The following is a 17,701-nucleotide window of genomic DNA, read 5'->3' on the forward strand; positions in this document are numbered from 1 at the left end:
TGAGTCCATAGTCAGTCTTCCTGAAATAGCAGCGAGCTTTTGGGAAGTTTTAAGAATGCTTACGAAATTTCTGGGAGATTTGGGAGACTTGGAGTATGTTTGGTCGGATTTTTGTATAGTGGGGTATATTTTTGCCTAGAGATGCTCTTTGAAAAATGGGATTGGATCAGTTTGCTTTTGATTGGAATCAACATAGCACGTATAAGCACATAAATAATTATATCGCACAAGCATATTGTAATAGACGTGCATCCTAATTTGGTGGCCCTTTTGAGCCAAGGGTTGGTCTAACATATTGGAAGGACGTATATGCTTTTTAAAACCTATCCATTATCCTCCCAAAAACCTTCATAGGTGTACATAAATTGCATAAATGCCTACAAAAGTTGCACAAAAGGGATACAATCTTTAGGGAAAGGGAAAATAACATGAGAAAAAGAACAATGTCCCACGCAGGGGATAGGAAATACTAGTTCATGAATGCTCTTCAATCGGCCTTCGCCCTCTTTGCTTTGTCCATTTCTTGTCATTGGCGATATACATTGATGATCAAGCAATTTTCATATAACTATGCTCCAGATGCAACCGTCCAAATCGATCAATTTCTTTCTTGGCTTGCTTCAATTTCTTCTTCAATTGGTGTGTGATTGAGGCATTCTTACATGAAAGTAAGTAAAGAAAGCCTACTCCTGACTCCCAAAGGATAATGGATTGAATTAAATAAACAGATATTTCTTCAACACATAAATATAATTCGTCTATAGTTGACTCGGGGTCAATAGATCTAGGACATGTTTTTTAATTGGCCCAATACCCCCTTCGGGTCACTACAACATTTTTGGCCTACGGCCACTCTTGTAAAGCATGGCCTAAAATAGCAGAAAGTATGACTTTGTACTTTAGACAACACTTTTTGGGGGGTGGCCTAAAGAGGCGTAACCTTTGATCAAAGGCCACGCTTTTCAAGTGTTGCCATATCAGCTACACTTAAAAAGCATGGCCATTAAGGTATAAAGGTAAAATAGCAGAAAGTATGGCCTTTGATCAGAGGCTACACTTTTGGACTTTAGACAACACTTTTTGGGGGGTGGCCTAAAGAGCGTAACCTTTGATCAAAGGCCACGCTTTTCAAGTGTTGCCATATCAGCTACACTTAAAAAGCATGGCCATTAAGGTATAAAGGTCATGTTTTATAGTTTCTCATTGACAACACTTTTATTTGATAAAGCTACACTTACAAGTGTTGCCTTTGTTTTGGTATTGGGCACACTTCACAAGCGTAACCTTTTGTAGCACCTCTATAACAACACTTACAAAATGTTGCCTTTGTTTTACTATTGGGCACGCTTCAAAGCATAGCCTTTTATAGCATCTCTATAACAACACTTAAAAAGCATGATTTTTACTTTCTTAAGGCCACACTTTTGAAGTGTAACCATTAATATCTTCTCTAAAGCAACATTTACAAAGTGTTGCCTTTGCTAATTTGTACATATACATCTAAATAAGTCGCACAATATATATCCCTGCTCCTAATGACCACACATTTAAAACATAGCATTCTTGTCTATTTTATACGATTAATATTTACTACAAATTTTGATTGAAAAATACAATATATTTTCATACATCCCCTAGTCATATTATACATCATTATTCTATTTAGATTATCTCAAAACACTATGTTAGATAAAAATAACTCAAAAATTATAATACACGCAAATTTTCATCATGTTTCCTTCGAGAAATACACCGACTCCATGCTTAATCTAGGCTTTGCGACGTCCTCGATCACAATATACATTATTATTCATATCCTTGATGATTTGTGAGTTGAACTATGATCTTCTCTAGTTGAATGACATACTATGTTGTTGTATAGAACACAAACAGATTCACCTAATGTTTCCTTTAAAAACCACCTTACCTGCATTTCATAAGAAAATAACTATGATTAGTAAAGAATGAGGAAATGAACCAGAAAAGAAAAATTACAATATTTGAATAGAAAATGTGACCTGAAAAAAATACCAAGTGTACTCCCCTAAACTAGGGTTTGGGGATTATCACTTCCGCTAATCGCATTATGGATGGTGAATATTAAGATGGACACAAGCCTGACAATTGCCAGTCTGGAGTCGGGCAGCATCTGAACCAAAACTATACTTCTTATCAGATCTAGAAGAGAGAAGCTCAAGCAGATCATTCTTAACCATGAACAATCCCTTCTTCAAAAGTCTCCAAGCTGAGTAAAGATGATAAGAAGTTGGTGTCATTACTCAGTTCTGTTAGTCATCAATATCATCTTAGAAGGAACATACCTAGTGCGCGTGAAGAGAATACCATTCAACCGAATGAATTCAGTGCTAAAGGTTTTGAAGATTTCAGATATATTTGAAGTATTTTCCTTCAATATACTTGCTTCAACTTTTTCATCTTTCAGAGACTGCCTCATTTCATATTTACCTCTTTCTTTACCAGTTGTTCGTGAAGGAGCTGCCTTGATAGCCGAAGCCTTAGCATCCCCTGGAAGCTGGGATAACACAGATGACTCTGCCATAACAAAGAAACCAATTAACACTAAGATCATCCACATAACCTATTGCAACCGAAGAAGAAACAGTCCAAACGAAAAGAAAAAATGTCCAGAAAACTTTAGCATGAAAGAGTCTTTTAGGAAGAACTTGAACAATATATACTACATAAGGACATATTGATCACTGCTAGACAAAACTAAAAAAATCTGCAAACTGAAGTTCCATACTTCCAGCAACTGAAAAGATGGAATTCAAAGTTCCACAACAAGATCTCAAGAACTTCTTACAAATGGTATTTAGGTATCTATATTGCTTCAAAAAATCAGGTCATGATGATAGTATTTAACATAATATGCACCTATGCTTTATATCATTCTTTTCTATATATAATAATAAATATTTCTTTTTATTTAAGGCCATCGACAGAAATGTGGACTCAAACAGCTGGGATACACTAGTAGTAACAGTAAGAAAGCAAGGCCAGTAAGCCTTGTTATGACCTATTTACATACCAAAAAATATCACCATAAAAGTTCATTCTTGTTATGACCTATTTACATACCAAAAAATATAAACATGTACGTCTCCCATGGTAGACTCTGGTGCAGACAAAAAAACGCAAAAAGTTTATTCATGCAGCCTGTGATCTGATGTTGGTATAGGAAAGCACCTGTACATGCTATACCGTGCGATGAAGTTGGTGGAGGCAATAAAAATTTAGCTGTACATGGCACACCACCTGACCTGACCACATTCAGTTTTGGGTTTAACCACCTGTGGGAGAAATGTAAGAAGTTTAGACATGGTTATTTTGTACAGTAAGCAGTAAATTGAATGAAACAAATCGATTTAAAATATCCACTCATGTACGCTGAATCTATTCTCATGCTTATTCAGAATTTGAGGCCTATATTGCATCTAAATTAAAAAAAAGGATGAAGAAGACTGGAAAAGTTCTGTTACCTCTAAAGATACTTTTATGAAACAGTAACATTATGAACGAAATTGTAATAACTTAAGAGAAGAATTTTTTTACCAAGCATTATCTAGGTCAGTTCAATAAAATCCATGGAAAGCATTGCAGAGGTTTAAACTAATTGAGATGAAAATTTTTGCTTTAGACAATTTCTTTCAAGCACCTTCAAGTTATGTATTACACATGCCTGACTATTTCGTTATTGGACTTGCATAATGTAAAGCAAGAAAACTGGTAAGAGAGTGGAGACCAAGTAGTTTATACCACAGATTGATCATGATGTAATGGAATTCAACTTCTGAGCTAGGAATAATAAGAAATAAAAACTGCTGCAGATGTCTGGAACTGCAAAGGGCAACCTGCCCTTAGATCACCCTCTGGTGGTTGGTCCAGTGCTGCTATGATTTTAGGCTGACTTCTTTTTTTTTTTTTTTTTAAACCCGAATCGACTGTTGACCTCCCCAGCGGCGGCATAAGATGTATTCATCGAAAAATTATAGCGTAGCTAATAAAATGTTCTAGGAAGAAGGACATACACACAAAACTATTTAAAACTTTTACATGTCAACAATTTCAAACTATAAACCTCTCTGATTTTAGAGTCCTTCACTCCAACATTCTCAAACTCGCTAGCCAACGGAGGGAAGACATATTTTTAATAGATATGCTGGACTATTAGCAGCTTCAAATCCTCTCTTTCTAATATCTATCACTCTTACTCTGCAAAATTTTATATATAAAAATACTATGGTTTTTAAAGTCAAAGAGAAGACTTCCGCGAATGTTGAGATCAGTAGACGCACGCTTTCTATTACCTTTAGTTCAAAATTATTAAGCTCTATCATTTAGAAACTAAAATATTAAAAGTGCAGTTATATTCTCTTATATGCATAGGCTTTCACGTTGAAATGAAGGTGAGTTTTCCGTCTATCCAATTCTCAGAATTGTTTTGTTAGATTTGCTTTTGTATTGATTCCATACAAATCTTCATTTCACATGATAAATATTTTGAAAAGGCACAAAATCAAGAAGAATAGAAGTACCTAAATACAGGTGTTACTAAGGAAAAGTAAGCACGGCCAAGATTAGCAGACCTCTTCTTTGTTTATATTAATATATATAAAGCCCATGATTTCAAACGGAAACAACGGGAATAAAGATTGACACGGACTTTTTTTCCACATGTAGTTCCCACGAAGGAACAAACGTTCTAGTGAACAAGCTGAGATAGAATTTCAGACAGTGATAACTGAACATATCAACAGAAGAAATATTTGACAAAATGTGGATATACTTGGTAAGGGAAGAGAAGAGTTTACAAGATGAAGGTATACCAGGAAGGGTACATAATGAAAGCAATCGTATCGTTACCTAGACGACACCAAGAATAAGGAATTGAAAATATTATAATGTACATTAAAGAGTTGAAATAACCAGTGACAGGAAAACTTACGCTTTCATCTTAAACCAGTATTGTTTGGAAGTGGACGGAGGAGTCGTTGCTCTGGCGAGGCTGAAACCTATCTACTACCTGAACCTAACAGTTCCAGCCTGTAGTTTCTTTTGTTATGGAGTTCACATGAAGTTTCTGGTCCATTTTGTTGGTCCCTGTATCATTATGATTCTCAGTAAGTTATGAGAACGGAAATAATATATTGTTAAGTAAATTGTCTTCAATCAGTGTTAAGTACTACGAAGTTTATACAACCGTGTTCAGCTCAATGGTTTCTCAACATAGGTACTTAAGTGTGTTCTCTTTAATTGTCATCTGTTGAGCTCTCATTTGGAAGAAGGTATTGGTTACTGGTAATCTTGTTGAAATCTGTAGAAAGTAAATTCTGTTCAAAACTTGTAAAACGATGGAAGGGTAAATGTGATTGTTCAACCCGATGTTCTCCCTGAAGGCGCTGACATTTCTGTATGATTAACCATTTCGAACACAACATATGAATTTTTTAATGGAGCTCTAAATAGTCAACAACAAACTTATGTACACCTTACCACGTAAGCTGACACTGTTGTGATCATACAAAAGTCAAATTATTTCTCATTTCATGAGACACTTACTGAAAAGCATAACATGTCATCCTCATGACTAATATGCTCTATTTTAGTGATTGTCGACGTGCAAAGCTGGGAAAAGAAATTCTAAAATAGACCGAAACATTATAAGCATATAAAGAAAAAAAGTTCACCTTCGAACCAACACCACTACAGAGAGACGTCCTAACTTTTGTAACTTTTCTCTAAAATTATCATATGTGAAAGCACATACCATAGCAGCTCAGTAGAAGAGTTGAAACAATGGTTAATAAAGTAACCAACTTGCATAAGTAAGGAATCCAAAACAACAATATGCAGATCAACGAAACAGTAAAAGTCATCACCGAAGTGAACTCACAGAGACTGTCGAATTGGAAGCTTCGAGGTTGGGAATTTCTTTACCAAAAGCTGTAAGGTAGAGTACAGATGTTAAAATACAGAAACAGTCTCCTAAACAATTGACAAATATATCAGAAATGTTTGTTTAATATAGGAACACAGAAGCGATAAAATTACTAATATATCAGTCACAAGAATCCAGCAACGAAGAATGACAGACGATAAAATTAGAATTCCAAGTAGCAAACCACTGGAGTTTTCTATTAGTTTTACTACTATGTAAGAAAAGGGGAAAATCTACAACGAAGAGAACTTACACTCTTTGGATTGAAAATCTGAGAAGAACAGGAAGATTATCAGAGGTCTGAGAATGAATTTTTGTTTTTTTAGTAAGACAACCAAAGCTTGAGTTGTTGTATTTCTCATTTCTGGAAATACACGTAGTATATAAAGGACAGCTGTTGTAACGTGTACCAACTCAAATTGCCCCTAGCGAAATTACCAAACTAACCCTGGGGAAGCTGGCAGGACAACCTCCACCTGCTAGCTTCCACCTGCTACTTGATCACACTTCTATATATTAGTAATAAGAGCTTAAAGTAAAGAGTGTTACCAATCATCATTTGAACCATATGGAGTGGAAAAAAGTTCACCCGCTTTCAAAGTACATGAAAAGGTGCCACGGTTTCCCCTGCTTCACTGTAGCCATAACCATGTCACCTACACAAGCTGATGGTAACCTGTTAAGCCTTGCACCGATACCTTTCACTGAAATGATGTACAAGTTCTTTGCTCCAATGTTGTCGGCGCAGTTGACGGTGGCTGCCACTGGTAAACCCAATGACATCCTGAATTTGATCCCCAAGGAAACTGATCAAGACAATTCCATCAGCTAATATATTAAACTCGAGATGGAGACTAATACTCACCTTGCTAATGGTTTTATACTATAGATAAATGCACCATGTACAATTTTGTGGTGATGGGATATCATCTTCATATATTGCTTCATCTGAAAAGAACAATGTTAGGAAACTAAATCAAAGTTATGTCGGAGAAAAAATTAATCTAATACGCAAAACGAATGTCAATGATCCTCTGTACATCAATTCCCAAATAGTTGAGGTTGAATATATGAATCGTCTTTTATTCATCAGCAGCGAAATCCCCCGGCAGCAGGTCGACGCGGGGCTTGGTTGCCGGCTTGGTCTACAAGCGAAATCTGGTGACTTCTAACCTTTGCTTATTTCATTCTTCATTCTGCATTCTTTCATTCTTCGTATTATACTAGTAATTGAGTATAGTTTGGTTGCTGGAGTATTTCTTTGAATTTGTGTGAGCCTTGTATTACTTGCTGCTGCTTTGCTATTACCATCGTTTGTCTTTATATCTTTATATTATCTTTATATTCTCTTATACTTTCGTCTAGTTGTGGCTGTGGGCAGTAATGGGTGGATAGGGTCATGTCCGAGGGGGTTGGGGCGGGGGGCCGTGGTGGGGGCGAGGGATGAGGAAAGGGCGGGAGTGGGAGGGAGGCCAAGGTTTGGCCGCGGGGGGAGTAGTGGAGGGCGTGCGGGTAGTGACGGTAGGCTGAGGGTTGGGTCTTGGAATATAGGGACCCTGCAGGGCAAGTCCATAGAGCTTGTGAAGACCCTTAGGAAGAGGAGGATCAACATTGCGTGTGTTCAGGAGACCAAGTGGGTAGGGTCTAAGGCTAGGGATGTGGATGGTTACAAGCTGTGGTACTCTGGGAGCGAGAGGCGTAGGAATGGAGTTGGCATCTTAGTGGATGAAGAGCTTAGAGGTCAGGTAGTAGAGGTGAAGAGGATCAACGATAGGTTGATGACTATTAAGTTGGTCATTCGGGGGTTTACCCTGAACGTGTGTAGTGCCTATGCACCGCAAGTGGGATCGGAGGGGGAGGAGAAGATGCGGTTTTGGGAGTATTTGGAGGAGGTGGTGAGAGGCGTGCCTAGCTCGGAGAAGATTGTTGTAGCAGGAGATTTCAACGGGCACATCGGGGCGCTATCGGGAGGCTTTGGTGATGTGCATGGTGGTTTTGGTTTTGGGGAGAGAAATGAGGAGGGGGCTACCCTATTGGAGTTTGCGAGGTCCTTTGGGCTGGTGGTGGTGAACTCGGGCTTCCCGAAGAAGGACGAGCACCTGATCACCTTTCGAAGCGCGGTAGCCAGGACCCAGATTGACTTTTTGTTGCTTAGGAAAGGGGATAGGGCGTGGTGTAAGGACTGTAAGGTCATCCCGAGTGAGAATCTTTCGACCCAGCATAGGCTCTTGGTTATGGATTTGGGTATAAAGAAGAATACAAAGAGGAGGAGTAGGGAGTGTAGACCTAGAATTAAGTGGGGCGGCTTGACGCCAGTGAATGCGTGGGAGATAGGGGAGAAGTTGGCGGGAATGGGGGTGTGGGAGTGTAGGGGAGACGTGGATAGTATGTGGGATAGGGCGGCTAGGTGCATCAGGGAGAATGCAAGTGAGGTGTTGGGGGTTTCTAGGGGCCGGGCCGGGCACCATCAGGGGGATTGGTGGTGGAATGAAGAGGTGGAGAAGAAAGTAGGGACCAAGAAAGGGGCGTATGCCAAGTTGGTGGAGAGTAAGGACGAAGAGGAGAAGCGGGTAAACAGGAAAGAGTACAAGCTAGCGAGGAAGGAGGCTAAGTCAGCAGTCACGGCAGCTAAGACGGCCGCCTTTGAGAGCCTGTATGCAGGGTTACAGGGGAAGGGAGGGGAGAAAAAGTTGTTTAGACTCGCTAAGGCTAGGGAGAGGAAGGGTCGTGACCTCGATCAGGTGAGGTGCATTAAGGGGAAGGACGGTAGAGTGTTGGTGGAGGACGGCCACATTAAGAATAGATGGCAGTCGTACTTTCATAGGCTCTTATATGACGAAGGGAATAGAGCTATTGTGTTAGGGGAACTGGAGCACTCAGAGGAGTGTCGGGATTTTAGCTATTGTAGATGTTTTAAGGTAGAAGAGGTTAGACATGCTGTTCACAGAATGCGAAGGGGTAGGGCGACGGGGCCGTATGAGATACCGATCAAGTTTTGGAAGTTCGTTGGAGAGGCTGGTCTTAGGTGGTTGACGGGATTGTTTAATGAAATCTTCAAGACGGCAAAGATGCCCGAGGCTTGGAGGTGGAGCACCATGATACCTCTCTATAAGAATAAGGGGGACATCCAGAGTTGCAACAACTATAGGGGGATTAAGTTATTGAGTCACTCTATGAAGATCTGGGAGAGAGTGGTCGAGGTGAGGCTGAGACGGATAGTGTCTATTTCAAAAAACCAGTTTGGATTTATGCCTGGCCGCTCGACGACGGAGGCAATTCACCTGGTACGGAGGTTGGTGGAACAGTATAGGGAGAGGAAGAAGGACCTGCACATGGTGTTTATCGACCTGGAGAAGGCCTACGACAAAGTCCCCAGGGAGGTGCTTTGGAGATGCTTGGAGGTGAGGGGAGTACCGCAGGCATATATCAGAGCAATCAAGGATATGTATGATGGAGCGAAAACTAAGGTGAGGACGGCGGGAGAAGACTCAGAACATTTCACGGTCCGGACAGGGTTGCATCAGGGATCTACTCTTAGTCCCTTTTTGTTTGCAGTGGTGATGGATGTGTTGACGCGGCGTATTCAAGGGGAGGTGCCGTGGTGTATGCTTTTTGCAGACGATGTAGTTCTGATAGATGAGACTCGAGGGGTTGTGAGTGACAAATTAGAGGTGTGGAGGCAAACCCTTGAGTCTAAAGGGTTCAGGGTGAGCAGAAGCAAGACAGAGTATGTGGAATGCAAGTTTAATGACGTGAGGCGGGAGAATGAGGTAGTAGTGAAGCTGGAATCACAGGAGGTAGGTAAGAGGGAGAGTTTCAAGTATCTCGGGTCCGTGATCCAGAGTAACGGTGAGATTGACGAGGATGTCTCGCACCGTATTGGGGCGGGATGGATGAAGTGGAAGCTCGCGTCGGGGGTGCTGTGTGATAAGAAGGTGCCGCCTAAGCTTAAAGGCAAATTCTACAGGGCGGTAGTCCGTCCGGCCATGTTGTATGGAGTGGAGTGTTGGCCAGTTAAGAACTCCCACATCTAAAAGATGAGGGTGGCAGAAATGCGGATGTTGCGCTGGATGTGTGGGCTGACTATAGGGGATAGAGTTCGGAATGAGAACATCCGGGAGAAGGTTGGTGTGACACCAGTGGAGTGCAAGATGCGGGAAGCCCGATTGAGATGGTTCGGACACGTGAAGAGGAGGGTCATGGATGCCCTGGTCCGTAGGTGTGAGAGGCTAGCGTTGGATGGTTTTAAGCGGGGTAGGGGTAGGCCGAAGAAGTACTGGGGTGAGGTGATTAGGCGAGACATGGAGCAGTTACAGCTCACCGAGGACATGACCCTAGATAGGAAGGTCTGGAGGACGCGAATCAGGGCAGAGGACTAGGGCCAGTCTGAGTCGCTAGTGTAGGGAACTACTTGGTGGGGGTTTATTCCTGTTAGGAGTCCGTGTCCCATGTTTTATTATGAATCTGTGTGTTTTCCTCTGTTTTATATTACTTATGGGTGCCGTATTTATGTTATGTAATCTTGTAACCTTGTGCTGTGCTTTACTATGTGTTTGTGTGGTACCGCATGTCTTGAGCCGGGGGTCTATCGGAAACAGCCTTTCTACTTCTTCAGAGGTAGAGGTATGGACTGCGTACATCCTACCTCCCAGACCCCACCAGGTGGGAATACACTGGGTTTGTTGTTGTTGTACTATCATTACAGTAATTGTATTCTAATACAAGATAGTTCTTCCTCCAAAGTTTATTATGGTATTTGTGATCTGTAGAGTTCACATTTATCCATGCACTAACCTACAAGTCTCTAACTGGACTAAAAAGACTCATGGTAAACTCAGGAACTAAGTAGATGTAACAACAACATTTAAATCTCTAAAATTCTCCATTAAATCTCTAATGTTTCAAACTTTTCCAAACTAAGCCTGAGAATACTACAAAAGCGACAACAGAAAAAAGATAACCCCCCTTCATTGCCCTAAAAGAAAAGTATATACTTGATTACTCAACTATCTTGCCAGCCACCTCTATGCCCTAACCCCCCCACCCCCCCCAAAAAAAAAAGAAACTGATCATTAGCATAACAATAAGAAAGTGACTTCAGTATGTTATTCACAAAAGACAAAAAGTAGATCCAAAAAGAAACTGATCGCCAGGATTCTTGAACAGTTACGAGAACCAAAATCACTAAAGCATTTTTATACAAGAACAAACTACATAATTCAAAACCATATAAAATAAAGAACAAATATAGCTGTCGAAACCAAAAACCTATATCAATTCATATGATTAATCAAAAGCATAACTGAAAAACAGAAGATGCAAAAACTTACCTCAGGTGTAAAGCTGTGAATAGTACAAATAAGGGAAACAAGGTGCACTCAGCACCGCCTAATTGCATCAATAGGACTCTTTCTGCAGAAAAATCTTCCCATAAAGATCTAAAAGAGCTGAAATTAGGCGAAATTTGACGATTTCGGGCAAAAATCTTCAATGGATTCGATGGATTTGAAGAGAAAAATGGCAAAGAGATAAGAGGGTTTTGTGAGTTATGAGATCTGTGAGATATTTGGAAAAAGAGATCAATATATTTAGTAAATATTTTCTTTACTCATTTATTTTTGGCTAATTAATAAATTGGAGGGAGAGTAAAATATTTTGTACGGAGAGGAAAATTTTTTAATGAAAATTTAGGCCACACTTTTAAAATATTTTTTTTAAAAATTTTAATAATGCCACACTTAAAAAGTGTAGTCATATGTGTAAATAAGCTTTGCTAATTCTATCATAATTTGGCAATGCTTATAAAGTGTGGCCTATATCATTAAAGACCACACTTTTTAAGCGCTGTCAAAACTAATGTGGCCAAAAGCTAAAAGTTTAGGATACGCTATAAAAGCGTATCTTAAATATTATAGGCCACACTTTATAAGTGTGGTCCAAATTTAGTGTGGTCGAAAGGCTAAAATGTTGTAGTGGGTATTGGGTTGCCCTAGGCTTATGCCTACAAGAATTTTGGTTTCGCTCTATCCTAGGTGTCTAGAGTGGGTTTGAACCAGTTTTTCAAGCGGATGACTTGAGTTTGGAAATACAAACAGCCATCAGACGCCTCACGTGCTAATAAACCATCATATTTTCAACACTTTATTTAGAATTGAACAACAGGGACTGGACATCCACGAAACCTCAAAAAAATTAATAATCAATGCGAGATTATGCTATGAGATGCAATAATTAAATTCTGCAAAATTGAAATATATAAACACGTAAGCAATTTAGACAGTTAGTCAAAAAATAAAATCAAGCATTTGGTTAGAACCCAGTTATAATCCCCAGCAGAGTCATCATTTCTGTTTTACAAAAATTTTGATTTTTTTAGAGTCGCCACTTAATTTATTTGAAAAGGAATTAAGAAAACCTTTGAAAGTTACTTAAATGATTCAAAATGAAAAAAAAATCATTTAAGTTTGAAGATTCTGAATAAGCAGTTCCTATTAAAACTTTTGGAAGATTATTAAGGCACCAAGAGCATTCGATAACTTGCGGTTATCCAGTCTGTTTGAAAATATCTTTTGACTAATTTCAAAAAGAAAGATTGATTGTCGAAAAGTAATTGATTTTAGGAAAAAGACTTGTGAAAAATAGATTTGGATGACTTAGTAGGGATTTTAACTAAATCTAAATAAATTAATAAAAAAACATGCAAAATGGAAAGGGGAGAAAATAAAAGACTTGGTCCATTGGAATTTTAGCCCACTTGCACCTGTCCTAATCTAAATATTGGGTTTTCGGCCCACAACCTGTCCTAAGCTAGTTTTCAGACCTTTGAGACCCAAAAACCGCCTGACCTTTATTAAAATACAACTTTGACTTCGAGGGTCAAATGAATGAATGAATGAATAAATAAATAAATAAATAAATAAAAAGAAGATAATAATAAAAAATCGAGACTTTTCAAGTTTCTTAGTGACCTCATCAATGGGTTTTGACCCATTTTTCTTCTTTGTCTATCTTCTAGCATCCGTACACCACGTAGTAGACCTTGAGTTTAAACTATGGACTTGACTCAAAGAGGTGACCCTTATTGGCCCATTACGAAATGCAAGAGGAGAGGAGTCTATTTGGACTCAAGATATTTTGTACATACAAAGAAAAGATAAAGAAATTAATATACGTTCAAGGCATAATAGTTACATATTTAACAACAAAAAAAATATCAAGAATCAATTTTTTAAATTACAATGATATGCACACTTGCACACGTATAACAAGAGTGAGAGTCAATAGATAAAAAACAAAGCAAAGAAATCCACTTGCATGCCTCGTGACTTATGTTCATATTAAGAATGAATAAAGGTAAAAGGAAGAAGGTCGTATTCAATGAATAAATACGAGAAACAAACAACGTAATCTTGCGAAAGTAAAGGGATGAGGCAACAAGAAAAATACTCATGACCTCTAAAATTGAACAAACATAGACACTAATCCATATAACAAAAGAAAATAAAGGTTAACTTTACAAGAAAGAGAATCTTTAAATTTCAAATAAGGCGAGATTAACAAAAATTCATGCATATAAATTACAACCAACATTTTATGGAAAAATATGTAACGACCTATGGTTTATATTTCTAAGACATCATTGATTCCCTTTTGGTATTATGAATAAAAGAGAGACATGAATCAAGTCTTTACACACACAAAGAGCACATATAACAATCTGGGGTAAGAAAATAAGAATAAAAGTTTAGCATCTCTAAAAGTGAAATATCGTTCAACAATCATACTATGCATGAGTAAAAAATATTCAAATAATTTTATTTAGCCATAAAAGTCCGAACTTTCTCATCATTTTGATAAGACAAAATGCGAACAAAAGAGGAATAAACATCTATGATGGAAAATAAAGCTAGCACTTCATCTCTTATATAAGGATTTTTAAATCTATTAAAATAATTAGCAAGTAAATGACAAATTCTTGACTTAACTAATTACTATTTTTATTAAGGCGAAACAAACAATAATAACTATTTTTACAACATAAAAGAAACAACTTTACATGTTAAAGCAAACATATCTGCAACAATGAATTTAAACAAGACATGAGTTCGTCTTTTGAGCAAAGATCAAAACTTTATACATAACAATCAAAAAATAAAGTTAAAAGACAAACAATTAATATTAACTATTCTTTTCAACATAAAGAAAATAATTTTACATGCTAAAAACAATCTTATCTACCAACAATGAGTTTAAACAGGACATGGGTATGTTTTTCAAGATCTAAACTTTATCAAAAATAATCAAAGAATAAGGTCCAAAGGCAAAACTATTAATATTAACTATTCTTTTCAACATAAAGAAAATAACTTTACACGCTAAAAACAAACATATTCACCAACAATAAATTTAAACAAGACAAGAGTATGTTTTACAAAAAAAATCTAAACTTTATTCAAAATAATCAAAGAATAAGGTGAAAAGGCGAAACAATCAATATTAACTATTATTTTCAACATAAAGAAAATAATTTTACATGCTAAAAATAAACATATCCACCAACAATGAGTTTAAACAAAGTATAAGTACATCTTTTAAGCAAAGATTGAAACTTTATCTATAATAATCAAAGAATAAAGTCAAAAAAGGCACGTACATCTATTGCTAGATTATTTTTATATCATGAACATAAAATAATTAAAATATCGATGCCACAATGTTCTATGGCCTTCAAAGCCATCTACAGCAAACATTCTAAGCTAACAAAATTATAACTAAGAACTGCGAAGAAGAAAAAAATAAAGAAAACGATAATAAAAATAAAAAAAGAAAAAGTGTCTTACATTTTGGGGGAAGCAAAACAAGACTACGAGTTTCGTCGGAATCAACCAACATCGGAAAACATCGCCAGCAACTCAAAAATTTTGATTAGCCGATCAACTCTATGATACAAAAATTTTTGCTAAATAAAAATAACTAATTTGCTCAAAAAGATTTTTTTCACCTTTCTAGCCTCTTTTTTTTTTCTTTACTTTTCAACCCCCCACTTTCTACCAAAGTAGTGGTAGTATTTATAAGAGAGAATGAGATTTTATTTTCTCTTTTCCACCAATGTGGGAGAAAAGTATTTATAGGAAAGGATGGGGATTTATTTCTTGTCATCCACCAATGTGGGAGAAAAGTCTTTAGGGGTGTTTTTAGAATTTAAAAATTGAAGATAAGGTTAGGTGAAAGATAATGTGGAGGAAAATTGTACAATGTAGTACAATTTTTTAATTTTAAAATTAGAAAAGGACAAAGTTGAGAGAAAATAGTATAATGTATTAAAATTTGAAATTATTTTTTGATAGAAATTGAGTAGAAATTTTGAGAGTTTTGGGGAATTTTGGGGTTATAATAAATATAACATCAATTACGATTTAAAATTTAGCCATATTCATTTAATTTTGATCAAATTAAAAATCAGTTGACGGATTGCATTGCAATTATGACCAATTGATTTCAATTATGGCCAAATCTAATGGATTGACTAAATTAAATTGAAATTCGATACGAAATAATACTTCTTTTAGTTTCGAGCTTCTTGATTTAATAAAATCAAATAATATTTATCCGAATAAATTATTTTTGAGAATAAATTATATTTAAATAAAAAATTTCATTCTTTAAATTTATTTCAAGACAAACCTTGATTAAAATCCGATATTTATAAAAATGGATATTTAAATAACAACATTATGTAATTTCGTATAACTGAATACGATGATATATAATCGGTATTTAAAATGACAAACTTACTCAGATAAATATTTTGAAAAGCTTTTTATCCGGATAAAATAAACATTGTAATTTTATTTAAGAAATCGAAGAAACATGGAATTAAACTTAGTTATGGAGGGCAAAACTTAGGTGTCAACAATCACAATACACTAATGGTTTCACATTAGACATTTTAACAACACAATATAATTATTCACATGTATTAAAGGCTATCAACATTACATCGGACCCCACACAGTCACACACATCACATAATATTTCAATTTTGATAATTACATCACATATAGGTCCCCACACGGACAAAACATATAGATAGCCATTTTTCATGTTTAGTTCCCAATCTTAACATGCATTTTGTACCATTGTTTACTGCCCAGCCCTGTTTGAAAGAGTTAATTCATAACACACCTTAAAAGTCGAAATCGATCTGCCACACTTCAAACCCACAATCTTATTTTTTACGAGCAATCTCGAACTCCACTAAAAACATCAATTATGGAATCTACGCATAAAAAAAAAAAACGACACTCATATTGACAGTTTTTGGACGGACCCCGGAAACGGGTTTCCAAAAAAAAGGGAAAAGTTGAAACCTTACTTCAAAAATATGTTTTCCATATCTTTAGCAATCTACAACTGAAAACCCAAGTCAAATCAAGTCAAAAATGAGGTTCAAATTGAAGAAAAACCATTTGTAAGCTTTATCGGGTACAATCTTTGAAATCCCAGTTAAATTTAGGAATCAGAGTTGTTTTTAAGGTTAAATTGATGAAAAACTAGTAATTATAAGATAAAGATATTATTCAAGTGAAAAAAGGTAAAATTGGAGTTTAAAATCAAGTCCTAAGATTTTTGGGTTTTGAGAAATTAATAAAAAAATTACTAAGAAAAGGGTGAATTCTTATCTTAAATTTGTAATAAAATCAAGAAAAAAGTATTAATATAGCTTTTCAAGCTCTCACAAACTTTACTTTTAAGTTCCCACACTATTTTAGGATTTAACTCCCAAGAGGCAAGACGAAAATGAGCAAATGGGCCAAAAAGATATGGAAATCTGCTATTTTCTTCAATATCAGTTTTTTGGTCGATCGGACTTCGACGGGTTTGATATTCCAGACGTGATGGCGACATCAGATTTTTTTTTAAAAAAATATCATTTTCACAAAGTTAACCCCCAAAATCATAATTTTTCAAACTGAAGGTCGAAATGAGATTAAAAAGCCATAAAATCATACTAAACATGCTAACAACCTAAAATTGACATTTTGGATTTGCTGGGGAAGTCGAATTTTCCATATAAGGTTGTTTTGATTAAATGTGGGTCTCACACCCATATTTATAATTTTCAAAGTTTCTGATCAATAGGTGAAATGAGCTCAGATGCACCGGGACCCGAACCAAAGGTCTACCTAGCCTAAAATCGATATTCTGGAGCTGTGGGTGCAGTCCGTTCAACCATCCATCACATGAATCAAAAGTGATCCCTACAAGTCTAAAATAAGGCTCTCGGACCAATCAAAAACCACAATATCGTAAAATGCTACTAAAATGCATAAAAAATTATGCCAATCACCCCCACACCCCAAAAATACCATAATGCAATAATGGGAAGGGGTAAAATAGTCAAATCACACAAAATCATAAATTTCACATATTTCATCAAATTTTTAGGTTGTTACATCATCCACCACTAAAAATCTAGTTTGTTCATGAGCTAAGGCAAAAAATAGCTAAATCAATGAAGAGTTGAGGATAAGAACTACGAATATCAGATTCAGCCTCTCAAGTAGCCTCATCTATAGGTTAATGATGCTACTAAACCTTAACCACAGGGATAACTCTAGAGTACAACCGCCTAACATCCCTAGCCAAAATGGAGATCGGCTCCTTAACAAAGGACAATCGCTCATCTAACTGTACCGACTCCCAACGAATGACATGAGACTTATCAGGAATAAAGTGGCA

At 36.7% G+C, this 17,701-nt stretch overlaps 1 protein-coding gene across 9 annotated transcripts; it reads right to left on the minus strand.

Annotated features, from left to right (window-relative positions):
* Positions 1-313: 313 nt before the first annotated feature.
* LOC107867732 lies at positions 314-11,690 on the minus strand. 9 transcript variants are annotated; one of them, XR_007054477.1, is made up of 9 exons: positions 11,290-11,690; positions 6,825-6,907; positions 6,509-6,743; positions 5,915-5,964; positions 4,967-5,121; positions 3,208-3,311; positions 2,467-2,553; positions 2,019-2,245; positions 314-1,927 (listed from the first exon to the last, which is right to left on the minus strand). XR_007054477.1 is itself a non-coding variant. In XM_047410866.1 (5 exons), the coding sequence occupies exons 1-4, from the start codon at positions 4,972-4,974 to the stop codon at positions 2,085-2,087; spliced, it is 360 nt and encodes a 119-aa protein (XP_047266822.1). In that variant the 5' UTR covers positions 4,975-5,702; the 3' UTR covers positions 314-1,927; positions 2,032-2,084. The 9 variants fall into 9 exon arrangements, 1 of the variants encoding a protein (XP_047266822.1); XR_001673293.2 differs by having other exon boundaries at positions 2,322-2,553; positions 11,290-11,550; XR_007054479.1 differs by having other exon boundaries at positions 2,322-2,553; positions 3,100-3,311; positions 11,290-11,544.
* Between the last annotated feature and the right edge of the window lie 6,011 nt (positions 11,691-17,701).

The sequence above is a fragment of the Capsicum annuum genome, chromosome 4 (assembly GCF_002878395.1).
Source record: "Capsicum annuum cultivar UCD-10X-F1 chromosome 4, UCD10Xv1.1, whole genome shotgun sequence".
Classification (NCBI taxonomy): domain Eukaryota; kingdom Viridiplantae; phylum Streptophyta; class Magnoliopsida; order Solanales; family Solanaceae; genus Capsicum; species Capsicum annuum.

Coding starts and splice junctions, on each gene's coding strand:
- LOC107867732 (XM_047410866.1), bottom strand. Junction 2,554..3,207: donor GCACGGTATAGCATGTACAG/GTGCTTTCCTAT, acceptor TTGTTATGGCAG/AGTCATCTGTGTTATCCCAG. Junction 2,246..2,466: donor AACAACTGGTAAAGAAAGAG/GTAAATATGAAA, acceptor ATCTTTACTCAG/CTTGGAGACTTTTGAAGAAG.